This window comes from Panthera uncia, chromosome D4 (assembly GCF_023721935.1).
Source record: "Panthera uncia isolate 11264 chromosome D4, Puncia_PCG_1.0, whole genome shotgun sequence".
NCBI classification, from domain to species: domain Eukaryota; kingdom Metazoa; phylum Chordata; class Mammalia; order Carnivora; family Felidae; genus Panthera; species Panthera uncia.
In genome coordinates this window covers 12,991,458-13,015,509 of record NC_064807.1, presented here as the reverse complement: position 1 = coordinate 13,015,509, position 24,052 = coordinate 12,991,458, and the positions used below count along the sequence as shown (strand labels likewise).

Here is a 24,052-nt window from a genome sequence, read left to right as displayed (position 1 = left end):
AAGAGAAAAAAAAAGAGAGAGTCTCAAAGGAAATATGCCAAGATATTATTAGTAGTTGTCTTTGGCTAGGATTTGGGACTTTGGAAATTATTTCTCATTTGACTGTTTCTAAACTTTTTATGATTTTTTTCATATCAGTCATGCACTGCTTTTATAATAAGAAAAAAATATTTCTTATGTTGGAACCAGAAGGCTTCTGACCTCTGATTTGCATTTCTTGAAGGGAGAAAAAAAACCCTAGTGTTCTTAATTACACTGGGAAAAAGAGAAAGGAGAGTCAAAGATTAGAGTCAAAAAAGCAAAACCTCCTCCATTTTCTGGCACCCTGGTAATTGCCCAGTTGTGCGTGAAGGTCCCTTGAGAAAGCATGAGGTTATGGTACTGTCGGTGTGCTTTAAACTACTGAAAGCAACCTGAACTGAATTGTGTCCCAAGACTAGAGAAGACTCCTTTAAAATAAATCAGCAGGGATGCCTGGGTGGCTCAGTCAATTAAGCATCCAACTTCAGCTCAGGTCATGATCTTGCAGTTCGAGCCCTGCACTGGGTTCTGTGTTGTCGGCTCAGAGTCTGGAGCCTGCTTTGGACTCTGTGCCCCTCTCTTTCTCTCTCAAAAATAAATAAACATTAAAAATATGAAATGAAATGAAATGAAATGAAATGAAATGAATAAAATAAACCAGCAAATTGGATCAGTCGATCCACTGGCAAATCCAATGTATAATAAAATATCCTTTCACAGTCAAATAATCGTGTATTTTATCTAATGTGACAACTCATACATCTGAGTCTTTTAAAAGTAAGACCCATTAGACTTATATTAATTTCATCTGATTTCTATCTCTAGAGCATCTTTTCTTATTCACATGCTTCAATATGAGACTATGAGTCTTGCTCAAGAAGATTACATAGAAAGTCAATATATAGTTTATATGGAACTCCATAACAAATAATTACACTTATTTGATATTAATTTTCTCACAAAAAAAATTTGAATACCACTTTCTGCTGATCTTTGGTTTGCTCATTTCCAGGTGTGTTTGAATTTCCTCTGATTTCCTCCCCTCCTCCGTATAAATCGGCATGTCCATTTCTAAACCAGTACCTTTAGCAAAATGTTACTCTTAAGAATTTTGTCAACCAAAGGGACTTTATTTTCTCAGATGCTGGAAATAAAATAGGAGTATGTTTTAGGTGCATAGGATTCTATTCATCAAGTTGCATTTTTCTCTTCCCAGTGCCGGGTGACCTTGGGTTGTGCCAAAGTGAAAACTGAACCCAGTATCTGCTTAAAGTCCTTTGATGACCAGCCACCATCCCTGTTTAGATCCTGATTAGGGGTCTTGTTATCATTCTGCATCTTGATGAACATGGATTTTTGCATTTCCTATTAATCACTCAGTTGTTTCAAATTATTTCGAATATCAACAACTCATCAGGGAAATATGCTGCTTAGCTGGTGATTTTGTAAAGTCGTTGTGTTGTGTTGACTGAATGACTTCTGGGTCTAATCTTTCCATCTCTCCCTGCCCTTGTTCTCAGAAAACACATCCACAGATCCTATAAAGAAATTGAATGAGTAAATAGGAAGTTTCAGAGATGTTTCTTTAAGGAAAGTTTCAGATGTAGTGTGTTAATGTCCTCAAACTTATTGGTTAACATTATTATAGGTGGACTTTTCTAAATACTTACAAAATCGTAAGAATTTTCCTGATTATCCATTGGGTTGCTATGGTGTTTCTCTAAAATTCTCTGACGTGTTACAAACTTCTTGTCAAACTCAGGTATCGTCTCTCACATATCTAACAAGCATGAAATGATTGTGGAATGGTCTTTTCTGTCTTTGATAGATGGAGCCAAAGTGCCCTTGCAACTTACAGATGTATTTCAGTTTAATATCATGGTTATTTTCATTTTCAAAAGCTTGCCTCAATCTCCGTGTGGCTTTTCACAGACCCATTGCTTGCTTGGACATAAATATAAATCACAAATTAGGCTAACTAACAGACACTTTGAAAAGGACTCCGTTTAATTTTTCCAGTATGTTTTTCTGTACCCTCAGCTTGTTCAACTACAGGACCTGGTGGGTTTTAGAAGTGGAAAGTCCGTGATTAATTCAGCCACATAAACTGTATTTTATTATTTAAGTGGTGAATATACTTGTTTGTTGCCCAGGAGATGAATCAAACTGTGTTCAAACATAAAAGTACTTCTCCCAAATCATTTTTGTACCTCCGGGGTTTTGTCATTTTTCTATAATATATTCCCGAAAAAGTATATATTCTTTTTCTATATATAGAAAAAGAATATATTCTTTTTCTATACTACAGTTTAATCTACATGGCACCAAAATGTCAGGCACTTGGGTGAAGCATACTTCTGGGTTAGTCGATGCTACCTATATCTCAAAAATGTCACGTTCATACTAAGTCTCAAACAGTTTCTAAAACTCCGGCAGCCCAGTTTCTATCACCTAATGCTTGACTAAGTGCTTAGTAATAATACAGTGTCCAGTAGATTCTTGTTTAAAATTGATGATTAACTCTTGAAACATGCTCCTGGTTTAGAGCCTAATGTTACCGCTCTGTGTGGAATGTGCTGCTTTTTCATTTTTGGTTTCTCCAAACCAGTTTCCTTATTTCCTTAACACAGCAATTTGGTAATAATTCATCCACTCATCGAACAATACTGAGCAAGGACTAGCTAGCTAGCGATCCCCACTGCAAATGAACTTCTGTTTCATACAAAGAGACGTGTACCCATAAGGGGAAGGAGGGGCTGAAGCAGTGTGCTGGGCAGCCACACAGAGTATGCGAGAGACACAAGGAGAAGTGAGGACTCCGTCCTGGTTATACAGGAAGGCTTCCTCAGTGCCACACATCAAGTGAAAGGCTTGTGGTTGATTCTGCAAGCAGAGGGAACCCCCAAAAAAGGGAACTGAGGGGTGCCTGGCTGGCTCAGTCAGTTAAGCACCCTACTTCTGCTCAGGTCATGATCTCGCAGCTGGTGGGTTCAAGCCCCGTAGTGGAGTCTCCATTCTCAGCGCAGAGCCTGCTTCAGATCCCCTGTCCCCACCTCTTTCTGCCTCTCTCTCTCAAAAATAAACATTTTCTTTTAAAGGAACTGAATAGGGGCACCTGGGTGGCTCAGTCAGTTAAGCATCTGACTTCAGCTCAGGTCGTGATGTCACTGCTTGTGGGTTTGAGCCCCACGTCAGGCTCTGTGCTGACAGCTCAGAGCCTGGAGCCTGCTTCAGATTCTATGTCCCGCTCTCTCTCTCTGCCCCTCTCCACTCACGCTCTTTCTCTCTCAAAAATAAATAAACATTTAAAACAAATTTAAGGGAACTGAATAAACAAAGGCTACAAGTTCAGAAACAACTTCAGGGGCCCTTAAAGGAGCAAGTTGTGGGGTATCTGGGTGGCTCAGCTGATTAAGCATCTGACGTCAGCTCAGGTCATGATCTCACGGTTCCTGAGTTCAAGCCCCACATCGAGCTTAATGCTGTCAGTGCAAAGCCATCTTCAGATCCTCCGTCTCCCTCTCTCTCTGTCCCTCCCCTGCTCTTGCACACATTCTCTCTCTCTCTGTCTCTCTGTCTCTCTCTCTGTCTCTCTCTCTGTCTCTTTCTCTCTCTCTCTCTCTCAAATATGTAAACATTTTTAAAAAATAAAGGAGGGACACCTGGGTGGCTCAGTTGGTTAAGCGTTTGACTTCAGCTCAGATCATAATCTCACAGTTTGTGAGTTCAAGCCCCACAGGCTCTGTGCTGACAGCTTGGAGCCTGGAGCCTGCTTCAGATTCTGTGTCTCCCTCTCTCTCTCTACCCCTCCCCAGCTTGCACTCTGTCTCTCTCTCAAAAATAAATACAAACATTAAAAAAAAATTTTTAATATAAAAATTAAAAAAAAATAAAGGAGCAAGTTGCTCAGCATGACTGGGGCATGAGGTGTGGGGTCGCGGCTGTGGTGGGAGGGTGGGTGACACCAAGGGTGTGGCAGTGACCATGTATCACCAAGAGATAAAACTAAAGAAGTAGCCAGGAGTGTGAGATTGGCATTCCTTGAATGCCTTGCTAAGAGTTATTAGTAATGGAAGCCTCTAAAAAATTTTAGTAAGGAGGGTGATATAATCAGGAAGATTGCTTGGGTAGCTGCATGGGGAATAGAATGGAAGGACCAGAATCAGGAAGACCAGTAAAGAAACTTCTGAATAGTTATGAGGCTGCTGGCTGAACAATGGCTGTGACACTGAGGACAGAGAGGGAAGGAGGCAGTGAGAAGCACCCGGACATACCATATATGTACTCGCTTCTCTGTCTCTCCTGTCTAGAATGCACTAGAAATAGGCTCCATGAAGGCAGGAATTGTCTGTCAGCTTTGTTCACTGCTCTATCCCAGCACCTCAAAGGTGCCTAGCACAGAGATGCTCAATGAATCTGTGCATGACTCCCCTGTATGCAGGGGGTCAGAGGGAACAGATATGACACCCCATTTCCTGACTTTGAACAGGGGTACAAATGACAGTAAGAACATAAGCAGAGGAGCTGGTTTGCAGACAAGTTCAAGGAGTGGAGAATACGGGAATCATGTCATTTTGAAAGACAGCTTCCCTTCAATCTGAGAATCAGAATTGCATCCAGGCTAAGGCAATTTGTCCACAAGTGAGCTGAAGATAGAAAATGTCAAACTGAATTTGGGGGAAGTTGTGGGGTTTTTAACAAAATGTGTGATTTTTTTTTTCTTTCAAATCTTGAAGAACACTTTAATCTTCCTATATTTCATAGCGTTTTGACAAAATAACCAACCATGTCAAACAAATCCAAGAATTACTTTTAGGGTACATGTTGAAAATACCAATTTTATTATAGAGGAAAATCAGGCTTTATTTACTAAATCACCAATAAAATAGCTAAGTAACTTCTACCTGATTTACATTTTTCTATTAAATGTACATTGATGAGATTTTATAGAAGGAGCATATATGTGTCTATCTCCCTCCTGCCCCTCAAATGACAAAAAAGGCTAAAATAATAAATATATACAGTTTTGAAACAAATCCCTATCAGTACTTAGCATGGAAGGAGATGAAAAAGGTTACTATGCTAGAAGCAAGAAATTTTGAGTAACTTCTAGAATATTAAAAGCAGGTATAGAAAGTAGAGTTTGGAAATCATTTCAGGAGAAAAATATATACTGTGAAGTTGAAGATCATTTCAGTTACCATTAAGGACCAAAACAAATAAAGGCAGGAAATAGGAGAGACCCTGGGAGCAGAATCAGAACAATGAATTCAGGACCTTCTCTCAGAGTAAATGGCCCCACAAATTCCCTATCAACGAATTGTATTCTACAGACAGACTCAGCCATGCACATACAAGGTTATTCCCTGCAATGGTGTTTATAATCACCAAAGATCAAGAACCACCCCAAAGTTCATTAATAGAAAACTAAATCATAAATCATAATACATGCATATAAGGAAACATTAGGCAGCCAACAAATAATGAAGCTGAGTAGAATGGTCTCCAGGATAGGTAGTCACACAAAAAAAGTGATGCATAATAATGTATAAAGCTCACGACCACCTGTGTAAAAGATGTGTCTAATTCTCTTTGTTTTTGTGGAGAACATCTCCCAAACCAGGAATAGTGGTTGACTTTGTTAGAGGTGCTGCAAAATGGGGGACAGAAATGATACCTTTCATTTTCACCATATATTTCTTTATGCTATGGATTTTTTTTTGCCATGTACATATATTATCTAGGAAAATATGATACTTTTTCAAAGGAAAAGAAAGGTGGAAGGGAAATGATAAAGTCTAGAAAATAGAAAACATAAAGTAATAGGGAATAAATAAGATAAAAGAAACCAGTAATCATATTAGACATAGCTGGCTTCTTTTCTCCCTTGGATTCCTAATGATATTCTGATTCAGTTAAAAAAAAAAATCTAGCCTTGCTGTTTACAAGGTACAGACCTTCAACAAAATGACCACACAAAAGTGACCAAAAAAACAAAAACAAAAACACAGATGGAATAATCTATCAGACACATTGTAATCCCCCATGAGAGTATATATGGCAAATAAAATGTTAATATAAAACAAAATATGCAAAGCAACAACATTAAATAGGAAATAGAGATATTTTGTGTTGATAAAAACTGCAATATGCCAAGAACAGACTGTCATGAACCTTTTATACGTTTTTTAAAACCTTCAAAACATATAAAGCAAAGATTCTGTACTTTCAAGGAATAATTGTGAAGTATGTACTCATAATAGAAGATTTTAACATGCCTCTCAGAAATAAGAAATAAGTCAAATAGAATATTTGAATAAAAATTAAATGTAATCTGTATCTATAGCAACCTATCTACCTAAAATTCTGTACCCAGAAGATAGAGAAGACACACTTTTTTTTTCAAGCAAAATAGCATGTTTGCAAAATGTTACAGATACACACATACACTCTTTTAACATTAACAACAATTTTAAGGCAAAATGGCATATATTTAAAAATGAATGAAAATGACATAATGCATAGAAAAGTATGTGAGATGCATAATCTTAAACACATTTATTAAAAAAAAAAAGAATAAAAACAAAGTGACCGTGATGTCAACTCAAAATTCTAGAAGAATGGCCAAAGAAGCAAAACTGAAGAAATGAATGGATAATGATAAAAGCAGAAAATAATCACTTCAAATTGTAAATAATAATATTGATCAATAAATTGATCAAGATAATAATTGGTCAAATAATAATTGATCACGAAAATCTGATTCTTTGAAATGACCATGATTTTGATAAGTTAGAAATAAAGAAGACTAAAAAAATCCATATAATTCTAGATATAAAGGAGATTTTTTAAATAATAAGAAATTTTTTTAATTTTTTTTTTTTTGAGAAAGAGCCTGAGAGAACAAGAGATAGCAAAAGTGGGGGAGGGGCAGCGGGCAAGGGCAAGAGAGACTCTAACCCAGGCTCCATGCCCAGTGCTGAGTCCAACTCTTGATCTCACAACCACGAGACCATGACCTGAGCCAAAATCAGGAATCAGACGCTTAACCAACTGAGCCACCCAGGCGTCCCATATAATAAGAAAATTCTGCATGCAACTGTATACCCATGCACTTGAGAGTCTTGATTAAATGTTTAATTACATAGGAAAATATATGAAACAGAGTCAGGGAAAGGCAGAAAATCTAAATTGATCAATAATTGTTGGAAAATGTATAAAGGTGATCAGCGATCTATGCCTAAAAACACTTCAGTGCTTGATAGTTTATAAACATCTTAGTAAACCTGCCAGAAGCAGGAGAATTCCTTTGTTATGGAAACCGTTCTGGGGCATAAGTAAATAAAAAAAAAAAAAGTTTTCCAAGTTATACTGAACAGTTAGTACAACTCTAATACCAAAATGAGGCAGGATGGGTTACATGTACCAACCTCATTTCCAAACACAGTTGTAAAGATCCTAAATAAAATCTTAGTGTTGTTAAAGAATCATACATCAATACCAAGGAATTTTATATTAGCTTATCATACTCCAAAAGTGCTATCTTGATTCATATTCCCACAAAGAATATTTAACAATACTTGATTCTCTTCATCTCTGTCAACACTTGAGGTTGGTCAAATGGCTCTGACTTTTTTGTTGGACGTTTTTTCACCCTGGTGTTGTATATATACATTGTGTAATTAATATTTTAAATTTTGTTTTAATTTCAAATAAAAAGAGTTTTAGAGTATTTCAGGTCAGCTAAAGGCAAAATTATGAAACAAACTTCATCTTTGGATCCTCCAGCCTCTCCTTAGTGCTTCCTTTTCCTCTTGAATGAGGGCATGGACAGGTGGACAGCCACTCCTCCCACATCAGTTTTCTAGAAAACCTGCAAAGCCCTGGCATACAACTGACAAACAACAGCACATGTATCTGTGTCTCCGGTGCCCCTTTCCCAAATTCTTTAGAAACCCTACACTATGTACCTTCCTTTCCCTCTCCTCAAATCTGTTCCTAGGAAGTCCTGTTAATGTTCTATTTCAGAGTAAATTTATCTGTCTGCTGCCCCAGAAAAAAATTACATCTGAAGTGTGATCTCTAATTAGGCAATAAAATGTAGGCATCTGCAGAGCAAGTAGGTCCCATGTTTAAGGAATTCTGTTTGGTGCCTAATTTTGAAATTTTTCTAAAACAATGAACTCTAATATGATCCTGGTTGTCTCAACTTGTTACCAGCTAAGTACACAATAATACCTTTCAGACCGCAGCCGGACTGGCGGAAAGAGTTAATTTAAAGGGCTGGTGAGATTCCACTTCTGCCCCCTGAATCCTAATCCCGTGGATCTCAAGTTTTCTTTCCAATTCAGGCACCTGTTCCTGAGTTCCTCTTGCCCCGAGGGCTGCTCAGTTCTTTTTTTATTTTTTTTAAATATGAAATTTATTGTCAAATTGGTTTCCATACAACACCCAGCGCTCATCCCAACAGGTGCCCTCCTCAACGCCCATCACCCACTTTCCCCTCCCTCCCACCCCCCATCAACCCTCAGATTGTTCTCAGTTTTTAAGAGTCTCTTATGTTTTGGCTCCCTCCCTCTCTAACCTCTTTTTTTTTCCTTCCCCTCCCCCCTGGTCTTCTGTTAAGTTTCTCAGCATCCACATAAGAGTGAAAACATATGGTATCTTTCTCTGTATGACTTATTTCACTTAGCGTAACACTCTCCAGTTCCATCCACGTTGCTACAAAAGGCCATATTTCATTCTTTCTCATTGCAGGGCTGCTGAGTTCTAATCACAACTATCCTTCTAACTCATTTTGTGAGCTGAAGCAAGTTACTCTGTCTCTGGGTACTGGACTAGATTTCTAAGGCAACTGATAGTTTAACAGTGGATGAGTCTCTGTGTCTGTTCTCTCCCTCATAGTGGCAAAACTTAGAATTATATATTAGCGGGGTGTGTGGATCGCTCAGTTGTTTTTGAGCATCTGACTCTTGACTTTGGTTCAGGTCATGATCTCACGGTTCGTGAGTTCAAGCCCCACATCCGGCTCTGCACTGACAGCATGGATTCTCTCTCTCTCCCTCTCTCTCTGACACTCCCCTGCTCATTCTCTCCCTCCGTCTCTCTCTCTCTCAAAATAAACAAACATTTTTAAAAAATTAATTATATATTAGCAAATCCTACAAAGTTTACTTCCCATGCAGTTGGAAACAAGCAAGCACTATTATTTTCCCATTTTACAGATAGAGAAACTTGAAGCCTAAAGTAGCTGAAAAAATAGTAATTCAGTATACATATACAAATAACCTTTTGGCTTCCTTACCTAGCCTCCCTCTGACTTGGAAAAAAGATCACTGTTACTGTTCAGCATTATTGTGGAACTTTGTATTAATCCAACAGGTTTTAATCCTTCATTGCTCTCTCTTTACTCTCCTTCCTGTGTTCCATTCCTGGAGAATACTTTTGTCCCCTGGATTACTGCAAGGAAAGATGTTATTGTACTGTGTGCTTTCTCCTTCTCACAACCTGGAAATAATTGCTAAGTTATTCTCAAGGTGGTTCAAGGTTATCAAGAGGGCTGAAGGATCTAGAGCCATCACAGTGTTGAAACCATTCAAAACTAGTGCTGAGGAGTAAGTGTACTGATGGCTACATTGCATACATGCATATACACACACATGTGCGTGCACACACACACACACACACACACACACATAATAAGACCATTTACCAAAGGGCATACCAAACTAGCTACTTTTAAACACTTAATTTCTCAACTCATAGCTTACACATTTTTATAAATCCAGCCAGTTTTAATTTTAAAACTGAAATGATAGAAAAGGACATTTCCTTTGTCTCTGGTTTCTCTTCATTGTAAACATCATTATGTAAGGTGGTCTCTGTTAGGAGGCTACTGAGACATCTTCCTCTTAATGAATTGCAGAACCCTTGAGTTGAATTCTTGCTATGTCTGCTTTCCCCGTGGTTAAAAATCTACCTGGTAGATATTAAGATAGTCTATGTTCAGGTGTGGTCTCACTGATTTAATTTCTGTTGGGCAAAAACATGCATTGCTAATGATCACCTTGTCTCAAATTGCAGATTACGGTGTTTCGGATGGGATCAGAAGGACACCAGGACATTGATTTAGCTATCCTGACAGCTTTGCTCAAAGGTAAGAGTTTCTGTGTCCAGAGAGTACAAAAATAATTTAAATGGATTAACACAGCAACTTTGTCTCCTAATAGTGGATATAAACCCAAATGATACCATGACACATCCAATTATTGACAACATAAGGACTTCTCCTGGAAGACATTGTTCCTGCTATGAAATTCTTCTATGATAGAGCTGTCAAAGTGTGACTCAGTTTCATAAAGTTTAAAGAAATTACCATTCAATCGTGTCCACTGAATCATAACAATACATAAAGAGGCCAATATAGTATTTAAGACACTACATGACTGAGATTATTTAATAATTATTACCCCATCTACTTGCAAAAACCGTGTAATATGGCAGAGATGCTAGACAGATACAGAGGTGTCATAATGCATTAAAATGGAAAATCAAAATCATTGAGGGAGACGAAGAAATAAACAAAAAATAAAATAAACTTGTAATGGGACGTTAAATTTAACTGTAAGTTTCCTTGAAGTCAAGGCAAAAATAGAAAAGCCCTGGATTCTATGATTTTCCCTTTAGAAGGTGGATGCTTGTCCTCTTCTCTCGCCCCATGTTACCAAGTGGCCTCACTATGTGTGCTCATATTTGGAGCCATATCCAAGAGAAGAGTGGCTTCCTCCAGGCTCCACAGATCAAAGTCTGCCCTTAATGTCCCTTAGTTAGGAATATTACACTTGGCCAATAATGTTCAGCATTAAAATAAACAAGAGGAAGTTGTTCAGCCCTGAAATGAAAACTAGAACCATAAGATGAAACAAAACCACAAACCTCATTGAATGTTGTTCCGAATTTGAGATGTCTCCCTCGTTCTCCCCAAGCCCCATACTTTGCCTGCTGCCCCATTTATCACAAGGTTGGTGACTGCCTGTTTGTGAGCCTTCCTGGATCATAAGCCTGTGAAGACAGATAATGTGTCTTATCCATTAGTGCTTCCTCAGCACCTCACATAATCCCTCACACATGGCAGCATTCAGTCAATTCTTGTTGAATAAATTAGGGAATGGATTACTGAATGAATGATTACTCAGTGATTACTCACTTAGCGATTGCTCAATGAATGATTACTCAGTGATTACAATTAACATTCCACAATTGAAATTCAGAATAGGAACCCACTGTATTCTAATTTCCAGTCTACCTACCCTTTTCCACTATTAATATTCTCTTGAATACCCATAATGTGGCAGCCGTTATGCCTAGTGCCGAGTTTTTTATAAATGCTGTAAACATTAATTATCGCAACAACTGTATTATGTAGCAGCTATATTTAATCCACATTCTACAGACAGGTAAGTGGAGCTACAAGGTGTAAGAAACTTTCTCAGGGTTACCAGGCTAATTAATAAGGCTGAACTTAGACCCAAGTCTGTCTAACTCTTCACTGCACCACCTATGACTCCATTGACACTAGAAGCCATGGATCCCCTCCATGTATTCCCCAAAGGTGTATTTGCACATTCATTCAAAATCCCAATCGCATTTCAGAAGTTCACCATCCTGTGAAGTGGGTCATGTGTCCCAGGTTGAGAACCTTTGCTCTAAAGTACTTCATTCCAATGAACTAATAAATGCATGTTCAGGAGAAGAAGAATTCAGGGACCGTGCATGGGCTGAATCACAGAGCATACTCTGGCCTCCATTCTCCATTTGTCAGAGATAAAATTAAAAGTTTGAGGTAAGAAATTCTCTGATATTTGCTATTCTTACAGAAAAATAATTAAAAGTAATAAAGCCAGTAACTAACATGTACTGAAGACTTGCTAAGTGCCAAACACCATGTTAAACACATTCTATGCATAAATCTATTTAATCTTTCCAAGTCTGATGGCCAGACTATTACCAGGCCCATCTTGAAATAAGGAAATCAAGACACAGAACAATTCAGTAACATACTCAAGATAAGTAGTACAGACAGGCTGACCCCACAGCCCTCACTTACGTTTACCACCAAAACATCTCTATTGCATTGATAATAAGGAGTGGAATGCCACATTTACCACCTTGAAACAGAACTCAGCAAATGGAGAAGTGGGCCAGTCATTGGTTAAAAACATATTAGCCATCATAGTATCTTCTACTGAAAATATTTTCTTCCATGTTCACCAATCTGTCACTTCAATTTGTGTTTCACTTTTAGATCAGTCTTAGAATTTATTTGTTATCATATAGAATAGTTGTTTTCTGATTGTGCATGACAGACCATATGGAATACATTTTATATTATAACCAAGTACCTACATATGTTTTTAGAACTCAGGTTAAAGTACATGAAATAATATTTACATTGACTGTGTGCAATGAAATTGGATATTTTCTATTCCATTCCGTTCTATTCTCTTTAATGCTGATTATATCCCACTAACTTGATTTCATGACCCACTAATGGGTCATAACCTGCAGTTTAAAAAACACTGTCATAGTAGATTAAAGGAAATTATGATTGCTCTAAGAAATTAACATTTCTAATCACCATAATGAACACTATTTATGCAACAGTTGATGCTAATGGGAATTTATGCCATTAAAAGATTGTGATGTGTCAACTCTATTTTGCAAAGGCTTTTAAATGCTTTCTGATTTTGACCCAGTTGATCTGTGAAGGATGTCAAACATAATACTTTCTGCTGACTTTCTTAGAGGCCAAGAGCATATTTATATCAGTTATGATTTCCTTAGTTTGTTAAATTATTCTTCTTATGTATTTTTTTAAATTATGCCTGGGCATGAAACCTGGTTTAACACTTAATTTTTATAATTGTACTTCTCTTTCAATTATCCCATGCCTGAGGAATTTTTTTATAGTCAAGTTTTTATTCCCTCCATCATCTGAGAAAACCAGAAAGTAGATAGGAGAAGGAGGAGAAAGCCATGAAACTAAACACTAGTCCATAAGCCCAGAGTCCGGAGGTGGGGAGGGGGAAGGACGGATAGGAACCAGGTGGCCCTAGGGAAAGTCTACCTTTGCTGATCCCTTGTTTCTGAACCCACTGGGTTTTATTTCTTCAGTATCAGTATATATTAAAGGATACTTCTATAGGACACAGAATAATGACAAATCTATTCAAAACTGATGAAAGAAGGAGACAAAAAGAATGTTGTTCCAGAGATGCCTCTGACATCCAAAGTTGTTTCAAATGCTGGCCTGGGGTGGCTTTTGAGAATAAGTGATGTCGCATTTGTCTTTCACAGCAAGATAATCACTCTCCAAGAGTGGTGGTCTGAGGCTAGAAACTATACACCCTACACCCTTCTCTTCCTCTTCAGCTCTCTCCTCACCCCATTACACCTACCCAGGGGAAGCCAAGGAAAATGCAGCGAAAATGCAGGACACTGACTATTCAGATAAACAACAAATAAATGTTTAGCATAAGCAATGTCCCAAATATTGTCTTGGGCATACATATCCTAAAAAAGCTGTTTATTATTTATCTGAAATTCAACCTTAACTGGGAGTCCTGTATTTATATTTGCTAAAATCAGGCTTCCCTACTCAGACAGAGGAGATCTGATGCCATTAATATCTCTGGACTTCAGACACCTTTACTGGTTCTATGGGAAAAGGACTCAAAAATTTAGGCAAGTAACCTAGTCCCTCTCCGTCTGCCTCCCTCTCAGCCTGGCCCTGCCTAAATCACAGCAACCAGAGACTCACTGGAAACGACCCCAAACTTCTGTTAGTAAACTATCCAGTGTTGACCAGCCTCCTGTCAGTCACCTTATCCTGGCTGACTTGTTCATGCCTCTTGCTCTGGTCCCTCTGCTCCAGGCTCAATAAAGCCAGAAAACATCTGTTCACAGCAGGGTCCCTTGACCCTCTCTGTGCATAAAATTACTTCCAATTTTTAACAATCTTTTCTGGTACACCTCAGAAGTCAAATCACATGGGTGTGTACCCTTCCATTTCTATGCATGCACTGAAGTATAGTATGTGGTCATCACTGTCCTCCATCAGCGAGAAATTCATTGCCTTTGGGTTGAATCTTCATTGGTAAAGAAGCTCTTGCATGCCATGGGAAAAGACCTTTATTGCTTACTTCTTTTTTTCTGGAAAGCATTTTCTAAAAGCTAAAAGAGGGTGCAAAACGCTGTGTTCCTCCTCAAAACTGTCAAGGTCATCCAAAACAAGAGTAGCTTGAGAAATTGTAACAGCCTGGAGACGCCTAAGGACACATGAGGATTAAATGTAATGTGGTTTCCTGGATAGGATCCCCAAGCAGAAAAAAGAAGACTGAGAAAAATCTGAATAAAGTATGGGCTTTCATTTTTAAAAGTTTTAAGGGAAAAATGGGAGAGCTATGCTATCATATATTTTGGATCTGAGCAGAAGACATAGTGTCGCCAAGAAAACCATCCTTGTTTCATGTCAGAATGACAAAAAAGGAGACAGCATCTTATGGAGTTAGCTGCAAAAGTCAAGTGCATATGGAAGAAAAATACTGTACTATGTGCAGGCAGTATTTGAAGTGTCTGTGCAAATCAGGTAGGCATGGATGGCAGCTGGTCACTCTAAGAAACGATTAGAAATACCGCTGAGGAATCTAAGCAGATTATTTGAACCCAGGACTAATAGGAAACAATTTGTATAAAATCCAATTTTCCTGTGGACTTTCACAGTCATTTCAGAGAAAATTATCCCGTTCCTCCCACTTAATTTTATGTCTCGTTTCCTCGGACAAAATTAATGCTATTGATAAGTAATAAACTAATGAATTATGTACAGATATAAGTGGAGGATGACAACTTCTTTCTAACAGAATACATTTGTAGTTTTCTTGAAACTATGAGGAAAGAAGTTTGAAATAAAAATTGAAATGTCAAAAGAAGAGCCAGGCTGTTCTAACTTTCGCACATTCTCAAGAAAGCTACTGATTAGGTCACATAGAACAATGAAAATTGCTATGTTCTGAACCATTTTCCTTTAAAAGTATATCTTTACAAGCAACTAAACTTGAAAAAAAATGTATACAAAAGGATAAAGCGTATATATGTTTTAGTGTTTTGAAGCTACGCTGCATGCCCCTCCAACTTTATTAACTAGAAAATGTAGTTATTATCACAAACTAGTACTGACATCAGTAGATAATTAGTCTTGCTAAATAACTCATCTTTGTTTTTAAATGGCTTAATTAATCCCTAGTAAAATAAAAATTGTGGCATCATCCTGATGTAGTGTACGTCCAATAATCCTATGCACCAGGTCTCATAAGCAATTAGCATCCAGGAGTGTTTATTGAGAAGCTACTTGCTTGATCTCAGATGATTCATAAATAGACTTAACGAAATTAATTATGGCCTTGCTTTGAAGATAAAAAAAATATTTCTGATTATATGTTCAATCTTTCCCATCCCTCTTTCCTATGTGTAGGCAGTTTAATAGAACACATGCATGATTGTTTTCCTTTTTTGAATTGTTTTTCTTTTAATAGTATTTTTTTAACTCAGAATTGTTTACATAGACTTACTCAAGCCAAAAAAAGAGTGACATTCATGTTGATACATTCATCACATATGTGAGATGCAGATACCATAGTTACTAAATATTATACAAATGGAAGTAAATGAAATTTATCCAAAAGAGATCAACAAGGTCAAAATGTGTGGCATTATCACTTCATTTTAACCTTAAGGGGCACCTGAGTGGCTCAGTCAAATGAGCGTCCAACTCTTGATTTCAGCTTAGGTCATGATCCCAGGGTTATGAGATCGATCCCCACATGGGGCTCTGCGCTCTGCTTAAGATTCTCTCTCTCTCTCTCTCTCTCTCTGTCTCTTTCTCTCCCCCTCAGCCCCTCTCCCCAACTTGTGCTCTCTCTCTCTCTCAAATTCAAAAAAATAAGGGCATGGGGGCTAAACTGTGGGAGAATAGTGAATTATTTCAGTTAGAGACCAAATTCACTAGCTTATTTTTACAATGAAGACTCTTTACAAAAATATTAAATCCTTCTCTGCTTGAGGCCATCTTTAGTCTTCCTTCTGTCCTTTGATTTGTAAATCAGGCTTCCTCTGTGCACTTGTTGCCAGACGGCTCATTTTAGCCCTTTAGTCAAATCTTTAATGTAGAAGTCACAGAGCTGATTGACCATGAGCAGTTAGAGTCCTGGCATGGGCCCCCAAAACCTATATAGATCAAGATATCTGCTTCCTTAAAACTCTCAGAGCTCTTACCAGGGCACTTAGCTACCAGATGACCTTGGCTGCACACCCAGTATCTTAGTGATAAAACTAGAATGCCCACAACTTCTCTTAATGTAACGGCAAGAATCAGTGTAATCGGACACTTGTTTTATGTTTAAAGATTAGATCACCAGTGGAATTTGATTTCAACCAGGATTTTTTTTTGCTTACAGGTGACAGAAACACAATTCAAATTAGCTCAAGCAAAAATAAGTAAGATAGTTTTGTGGATTCACATGACCAGGAAGTTGAAGGGTAAACCGAGTTCAGGCCAGGCAGGATCCAGGGTTCCAATGACATCATCGGGGACTGTCCTCTCTCTCTCAGCATTAGTCTGTACACCTGTCACACACAACAGCCATCAGCAGTGCTAGGCTCAGACCCAAAACCAGCTGAGTAAATCCATTAAATTCCTGGCAATTACAGCAGAAGGGGCCCAGAGAGAACTTGCATATGCTTGCCTTAAAATCAGCACCCACCCCTGAATTCATCACCACAGCAAAGGAGATGGGAGAATCCCTGTGATCCATGACATGAGAGATGGGATCAGCTCTACCAAGTCACAAAGTTGTGGGTCCCCCCACCCCAACACACACACACACACACAAACGATTCTGTAGCCAGGAAGTAGAGAAGGAAAGAATGCTGGTAAGACCAGAAGCAACTTGAAAAATACACACACACACACACACACACACACACACACACACACACACACATACACACACACATACTTCTCTGAAGTACTGAGGGTCAAAGAGCATCAGACTTGTCTCAAATGCAAATGCCTCAGTATCTATATACCAAGAATAAATTCTTCATTCCATAGACAAAAACAGAAACTAAGTCACATGAATACTAATTAAGGCCCAGACATTCACCCAAATCACACTCATAAAGTTTACTTCAGGTGGACATAAATACGTAACTTCTTAATTATGATTAAGATTATTAATGCATATTAATAATTATTAATATGCATATTAATGCATATTAATGATTATGCATTATTATAGTCAATATTACCTTTTAAAATTTTAATGGTCTGTCCTTGAGTATTTCTGCCAAAAATATTAAAGGAAATCACATTCTTACCCCCCTTTTTCCCCCAAGACCGAAAACTGTTCTTTAGGAAAAAAATGGTTCTGTGAAGGCCAGTGGCCCCAGACTTTCACCTCTGGGCTCCCTCCATGCCATCCTGCACTGTTGCCCCAGCCCCTCAGGGTAGTACTTGCCACAGTGGGACTGCCCAGCAAGTTCCTGATAATAGTGACAATGATGCCCATAAGAACATCACTACTCCCTGTTGATCATACTGCTTACCCTCCCTGAGACTCAGTTTCCTTATCTATAAAACCCAGATAATTATAATACCTCTCCCACAGCTGTTGTAACCATATTAATCGATAATGCAAGTCAAGCATTTAACCCAGTACTGGAAAAATCTGTTTCATACATGATGGTCTGACTGATGAGGACGATGCCAAATGAGAAATAAGGACGAAAACCACCTCTGTTTTACTCCCCACCACATCCGCACATATACAGAACCTAGGATGACATCAGTGATTCAAACATTATTTGTTAACCTCATGAATGAATGATCAATAGACATTAAGATCAGATTGGATATATATTTAGATCTTAGCGCTTTACTGGCTGTGGTATTAACTAGGTTGCTTAACCTCTGTATATATGCCTCAGTTCCCTTCTCTGTGTGAAAAAAAAATCATAGCTCTCACATGGAGGCACGTAAGGAACACATGAGACAGTGACATTGGAAGCTCCTGGGCAGACACTCTGCCTTCTTTATGGTAACTACCTTACATCTACTATGTTTATACCTTTTCCCTTTTCAATAGGCTTTAAAAAGTCCTAGGGAAGTGGGGTGCCTGGGTGGCTCAGTCAGTTAAGTATCTGGCTCTTGACTTCCACTCAGGTCATGATCTCACAGTTCGTGAGTTCAAGCCATGCATTGGGCTCTGTGCTGACAGTGCAGAGCCTGCTTGGGATTCTCTCTCTCTCCCTCTCTCTCTATGCCTGGCCCCTGCTCTCTCTCTCTCTGTCTCTGTGTCTGTCTGTCTGTCTCTCTCAAAATAAATCAATAAACTTAAAAAAAATTTCCTAGGGAATTGGCATATCCCCTATGTCCAAAATCCAACAGAATCATAAAATGTTAAATTTGAAAGGAAGACCCATAAATCTGAAAACAATAGCAAATGATAAATAAATTTCAAGCATACATGTAATGATCCAAAACAGGTACACACACACACACACACACACACACACACACACAAAAGGACTTTAATCTTGAAAATGATTGAGAATATGCTAAACTGCCTTAAAATGAAATTAATTTGCTGGCAAATTTATTTTCTTATAAATCCAAGCAGATCTTAAAGCAATAACAGAGAGCAAGGTAGATAGCAATTTTAGACACTTGTTTGTCTCAGTAGGAGAATGCAATAAAAGACCTTAAATCTTTTCATCCTGTTATTTGTATGTTTTACAATTCACAAAGCATCTTCACATAATTTCATCATCTAATCTTTGCAACAACTCTGTGGAATGGTTAGCAGATGATTTATCTCCAAACGGAGACTTTCTTGGGCATGGAAGTGAGAAATACTGATAATTATGCCAGAAAAACTAGAATAAACCAAGAATATCCAGGTAAACTGGGGAAGTGGATCATCCTAATTATAAACCCACCTCCCACAGGAAGTTTCTGGAGGATAAGGATTATGTCTTCTTTGACTTTGTATCCAAACACACAGAAAAATGTTTAACATACAGTAGATGTTTTATATATATATATTCATATATATATATATATGAATATATATATAAGAATATATATGATGATATATAATCATCATTGCAATAATTCCAGAAAATGTCCCAGAACTCCAGAACACACATTTCTAGATTATAAGGACCCACTGAGTGCCCAGTACAATGGGCAAAAATAAACCCATATCAAGTTATATTATAAAAACTGCAGAACATGGGAAGCCAAATATATATTATATAATATATGTTATATATTATATGTTTTACTATGTTATATTATAAATATTATGTTTATAAATTATATTTAATCATAAAACTCATAAATTATGTAAATAGAAATTATATGGTATTTATATATACATAATTTATATACATATATAAATACTATATAATGTACTAAATACATAAATACTATATAATATACTAAATACATAAATACTATATATGTATATACATTCTCCTATGAGCTTCCAAAGAAAAAAAACAGCTCAAATGCAAAGGAGCCAGAATGCTTTAGACTTCCAGACAACAGCATAGAAAGCTATTGTGCAATGCCTTAACAATTCTGAAGAACATTTATGTGCAATCTAGAATTCTGTGCCTAATCTACCAGCCACTTGTGAAGGTAGAATAGACGTTGTCACACGTGAGTTACCAAAACATTTACTACCCATGAACCATTTCTTCAGAAATTACTGGAGGATATGCACCACTGAAATGAAAGAGGAAACCAAAAACAAACAACAACAGAAACAGAAAACACAGAACCTGGAACGCAGGAGCTGTAACCCAGGAGAAACGTGTTGGCAATCCCTGGCTGAAGAGGAAGGGACACAGTTCTGCACTGGCCACAAGAGACAAAGGAGAAGCTGCCATCCCTCCCGAGGACTCAAGCCTGGAATCCGCATAGTGTCTTTTCTGCTGCATTCCATTGGCAGAAGCGAGTCACAAGACCAGCCCAGGTTCAGTGTGAACGCTGGGTGATATATAGTTCCTTAGAAACTGTCTTCAGGGGTGCCTGGGTGGCTCAGTCTGTGAAGCATCTGACTCCTGATTTTGGCTTCGGCCATGATCTCTTGGTTCATGAGATGGGGCCCCAGGTCGGGCTCTGCACTGACAGTGCAGAGCCTGCTTGGGATTCTCTCTCTCTCTCTCTCTCTCTCTCTCTCTCTGCCCCTCCCCTTCACTCTCTCTCTCAAAGTAAACAAACATTAAAAAAAATTGACCTCCCCTTGACATGTTTAGGAAAAAAAAAAGAAAGAAGCTATCTTCAAAGACTATCTGCCATGCAGAACCAAAATAATCAGCCATGAGAACTGAAGTGGTTGCCTCTGGGTAAAGAGGAAGGGAGTGATGAGATTTGGGATTTTATAACAAATCTTGTAGGAATAGATGACTCTTAACGCTGTGCATGTTTAACCTTAGTAAAAATGAGATACAAAATGGATTACCTGGTTCTCAGTGAAAGGGACAGAACAAGTAAAAGACAAAGGAAGGGCAAACAGAAGTTAGGAAATCATCACTGCAATAATTCCAGAAAATGTGCCAGAACTCCAGGGCAGGCATTTCTGTAGAACACTGCTAAAAATCACACTATGGAAGATGCAGATATTTTATTTACTCATCCGTGCAAATGAATTCATTTTTGTCATATCGCGAGCAAGCAGTATAACCCAGTAGAATTTTTTTTCTTTTATTCCCTCTGTCTTAAGTCGATAACGTTTCTCAGTCTTGCATATTGTGTGTCATACGGGAACACTTTTACAAAATTTTTTTAACGTGTTAATGGGAGACCTTGTGACCTACTGGCTTCTTTTATTGCAGAAAGGGCACAATAAAGAGGACTCGTCCATTGAGCTAGGTTGGCAAAAAGAAGGAAATGGAACAGTGTTTCACAATGTTATTAATCAGAAGCCATATAATTTCATTTGTCCTCTTTGACTGCATATGTTATTAGGACACAAAGAAATAGTAGCAAAATTTACTGTAGGTACTCCCAGCAAATATCATCACACAGACAACCTGACTTTGCAAGGTTTTTATATAGTGTTGGTCCATAAAAGTTGCGCCCCCTAGCTCTGAAATCAAACCAACAGTTTTTTGAGGAACCTCCATACTGTGTTTTCCCACAGTGGCTGTACCAGTTTGCACTCCCACCAAAAGTTTAAAAACTGAATTAAATTTTATTAATCCTGAAAATCAAAGCCTTCAGAATAAACAGGATATAAAAATCTCCAGACCTGGTTCATTTTGCCCACACACATGTACATCATTGTATCCAATCGATAACATCCTTAAAGTGTATTCACAAACTGTATCTTTTGAATTGCATATTTTTGATGCACCTATACATTTTTTTAATAATAAAGCCAGATAAGTAAATAAATAAATCTCCAACCCCAAAGGGCTTGACAAACAAAAAATAAAGATACAAAAATTTTAAAGAAGCTGACAAGTGAATTTTGGGTACCATTTGACCAATTTTGACCCTAATGATAGAGCATCAGAGAATATTCTGACTTCCTTCATTCACACCCTGTGGGTTGTTTTATGATATGAACACAAAAGCCTGTTTGCCAACTTCTTTTTGTGAGTATCATGAGTTCAGTAAAATTTTCTAAGTTCCTATGAATTAAAAAAGAAAAAAACGGCTCTAAAATCAGACTGCCTGGGTTTGAAGCTTGCCTCTGGCACTTCCTGGCTACTTCACCTTTGACAAGTTTCTGTGCCTCATTTTCCTTGTCTGTAAAATGGGGATAGTGGCACATAGTTTGTTGTGACACTTTAACACATTAACACTTAGAAGCAGTGCCTGGCATGAGCTAAGCATGAAAGAAATATCAGTTTTATTGTCTTATTTACTAAAGATAAACTGAGAAAGAAAACCCCTATCTTCCTGCAAAGGGCTCTTTAACTCAGCTGTCTGTTTTGTCTCTTACAAGCCAAATGTGGATTTCTTCCAGCTAAAGTTAATCCAATTTTTCCTGATTCCTTTTAACGTTCTCCTGGGAGTCTACCTAGAGTTATTTTTACCAAAAGGAGATAGTTATCATTGAGGGCAAGAAAACAGAGCAAAGAATAAGTTATACACAGACCTCATCTACTTCTTTATGTGCATGTTTCAAGCCTTTAATTTGGTTTTTTCTCCAGGTAGCAGCCACATTCCTAAGAGAGGCCCACGGGGGTAGGTAGGCAGTTCTGCTCTGGGAGACCATTGAAGGTGTATCCTAGCAACCCAGTCACATGACAGGGTCTTTCAGCTAGTCTCCTTTCGCTTTTGTGGTTCTCATATTGGTAGAGAATGTGATGTCTTTAAATGAACGGATGGTTATGTTTTCACGGACTGAGACCCTATCGCATTTTGGTGCAACATTTACAAAGAGATTGATGGAAATGAATAGAATCCGAAGATGCATATTTAAACCAGACAAGATTCCGCAGATAAAACACAGAAAGGTCCAAAGACCCCAACAAGAAGAAATGTTTCTCAACTAATATAGAGATGAGTGGTACCATCCTACACATCACAACATCATGGTGCCACTAAGGACATTACAAGGGCTGCAAATCCTGGCTCCTCCACCACCCCAGTCCATCAAACAGGACCACACTTGAGCTATCAAGGTCAGATGACACATCTGACATTTTTGTTTAACAACTCTCCCAAAGGGAGTCCACATCTCCATTTCCAACCCACTGAAGTATTTAGTGACCCTCAGGGTACTTAAAACAAAAACAAAGACAAAAACAAAACTTTCCTCAAACACTGAATCTCAGGTCCCTAAATAAACATTCTCTGCAATATGTGCCTTCGGTGCCATGACATATTTGGGATGTTTTGCTTCAGTGGGCCCTAACTCTGCTCTGAAAGCCCCTTATTCTTCAGTTGTCAGCCTGTGGCACATCCGCCATGTTTCTCCATTCTCTTCAGCTCCTCACTCCTTCTCACTCTCTTCAGAGGGCATCCCCTCTTACTTCACTTAAAATATTTGGTTTCATCCCGGCTCCCTTTTTCCCACTCATGAATGTCAGTATCTCCACTCAGCCTCATTGCATTCCCTCCTCACCCCAATGACCTCTCTTCTTTGCTGACCAACTACTCCCTGGCCTCCATGCTGAAGATCTCATCCATCATGTGCTTGCTCTTGTCTCCCTCTCCAGTGGCTCTTTCCCTTCTCCCATCAGCACATTCAGGCTCTCTGTCACCTGAGACGACCCTGGCCCTCTCCACCAAGACCCTCAAGGAAGCATCCTAGTTTTCTCCTCTTGACCATCCAGCTCTGAAAGCTGGCCTGCCTTTCCACCAACAGTCTTTACCCTCCACTTACTCTGTTTTCTGAGCTCACTGGCTCACTCTGCAGATTTTTTTCTCACACAGCTTTCAGTACCCATGAAGACCCCAGATACTCTTCTAAACCCCAACAATTATCTTCTGGAACATTCAGCAACTTTTCACAGTGTTGACTTTGCCTATTTCTTATGCAACTCTTTTTTACCCTGAGGGAAGGCCTCCATTTAAAGCCTGTTCTACAATTCACTCCATCTCTCTAAGCCTCTGTTTTCTGATCTTCCAAGTGGGGATTAATATACTTGCTATACAGGGTTTTTGTGAGTATTAAATGAGATGATAAATGTAAAACGCCTAGTATGTGATTGGCTTTCAATATATGGTGGTAATTATATTGATTTTTACCTTCCCTTGGTGTCAGAGACACCAAGTGGGTGCTCTACATTTCTGAGCACTCCTTTGTCTCCTTCTCAGACCCTCTTACTTCTCACTCTGCCTTCTGTCAAAATTATAAAGTACCATGGCTTTAATTTTTTTTAATGTTTATTTACTTTTGAGGGAGAGAGAGACAGCATGCAAGTGGGGGGGGGGGGGGGGGGGGGGGGG

The 24,052-nt window shown here is 38.4% G+C and overlaps 1 protein-coding gene across 1 annotated transcript in view; it reads left to right on the top strand.

Annotated features, from left to right (window-relative positions):
* TRPM3 (transient receptor potential cation channel subfamily M member 3) overlaps positions 1–24,052 on the top strand; it is a 252,426-nt gene that overhangs the window by 123,391 nt on the left and 104,983 nt on the right. Inside the window, exon 10 of the mRNA XM_049632685.1 lies at positions 10,105–10,177. Within this exon, the coding sequence (XP_049488642.1) occupies positions 10,105–10,177 (73 nt within the window). The remainder of the gene's footprint in view (positions 1–10,104; positions 10,178–24,052) is intronic.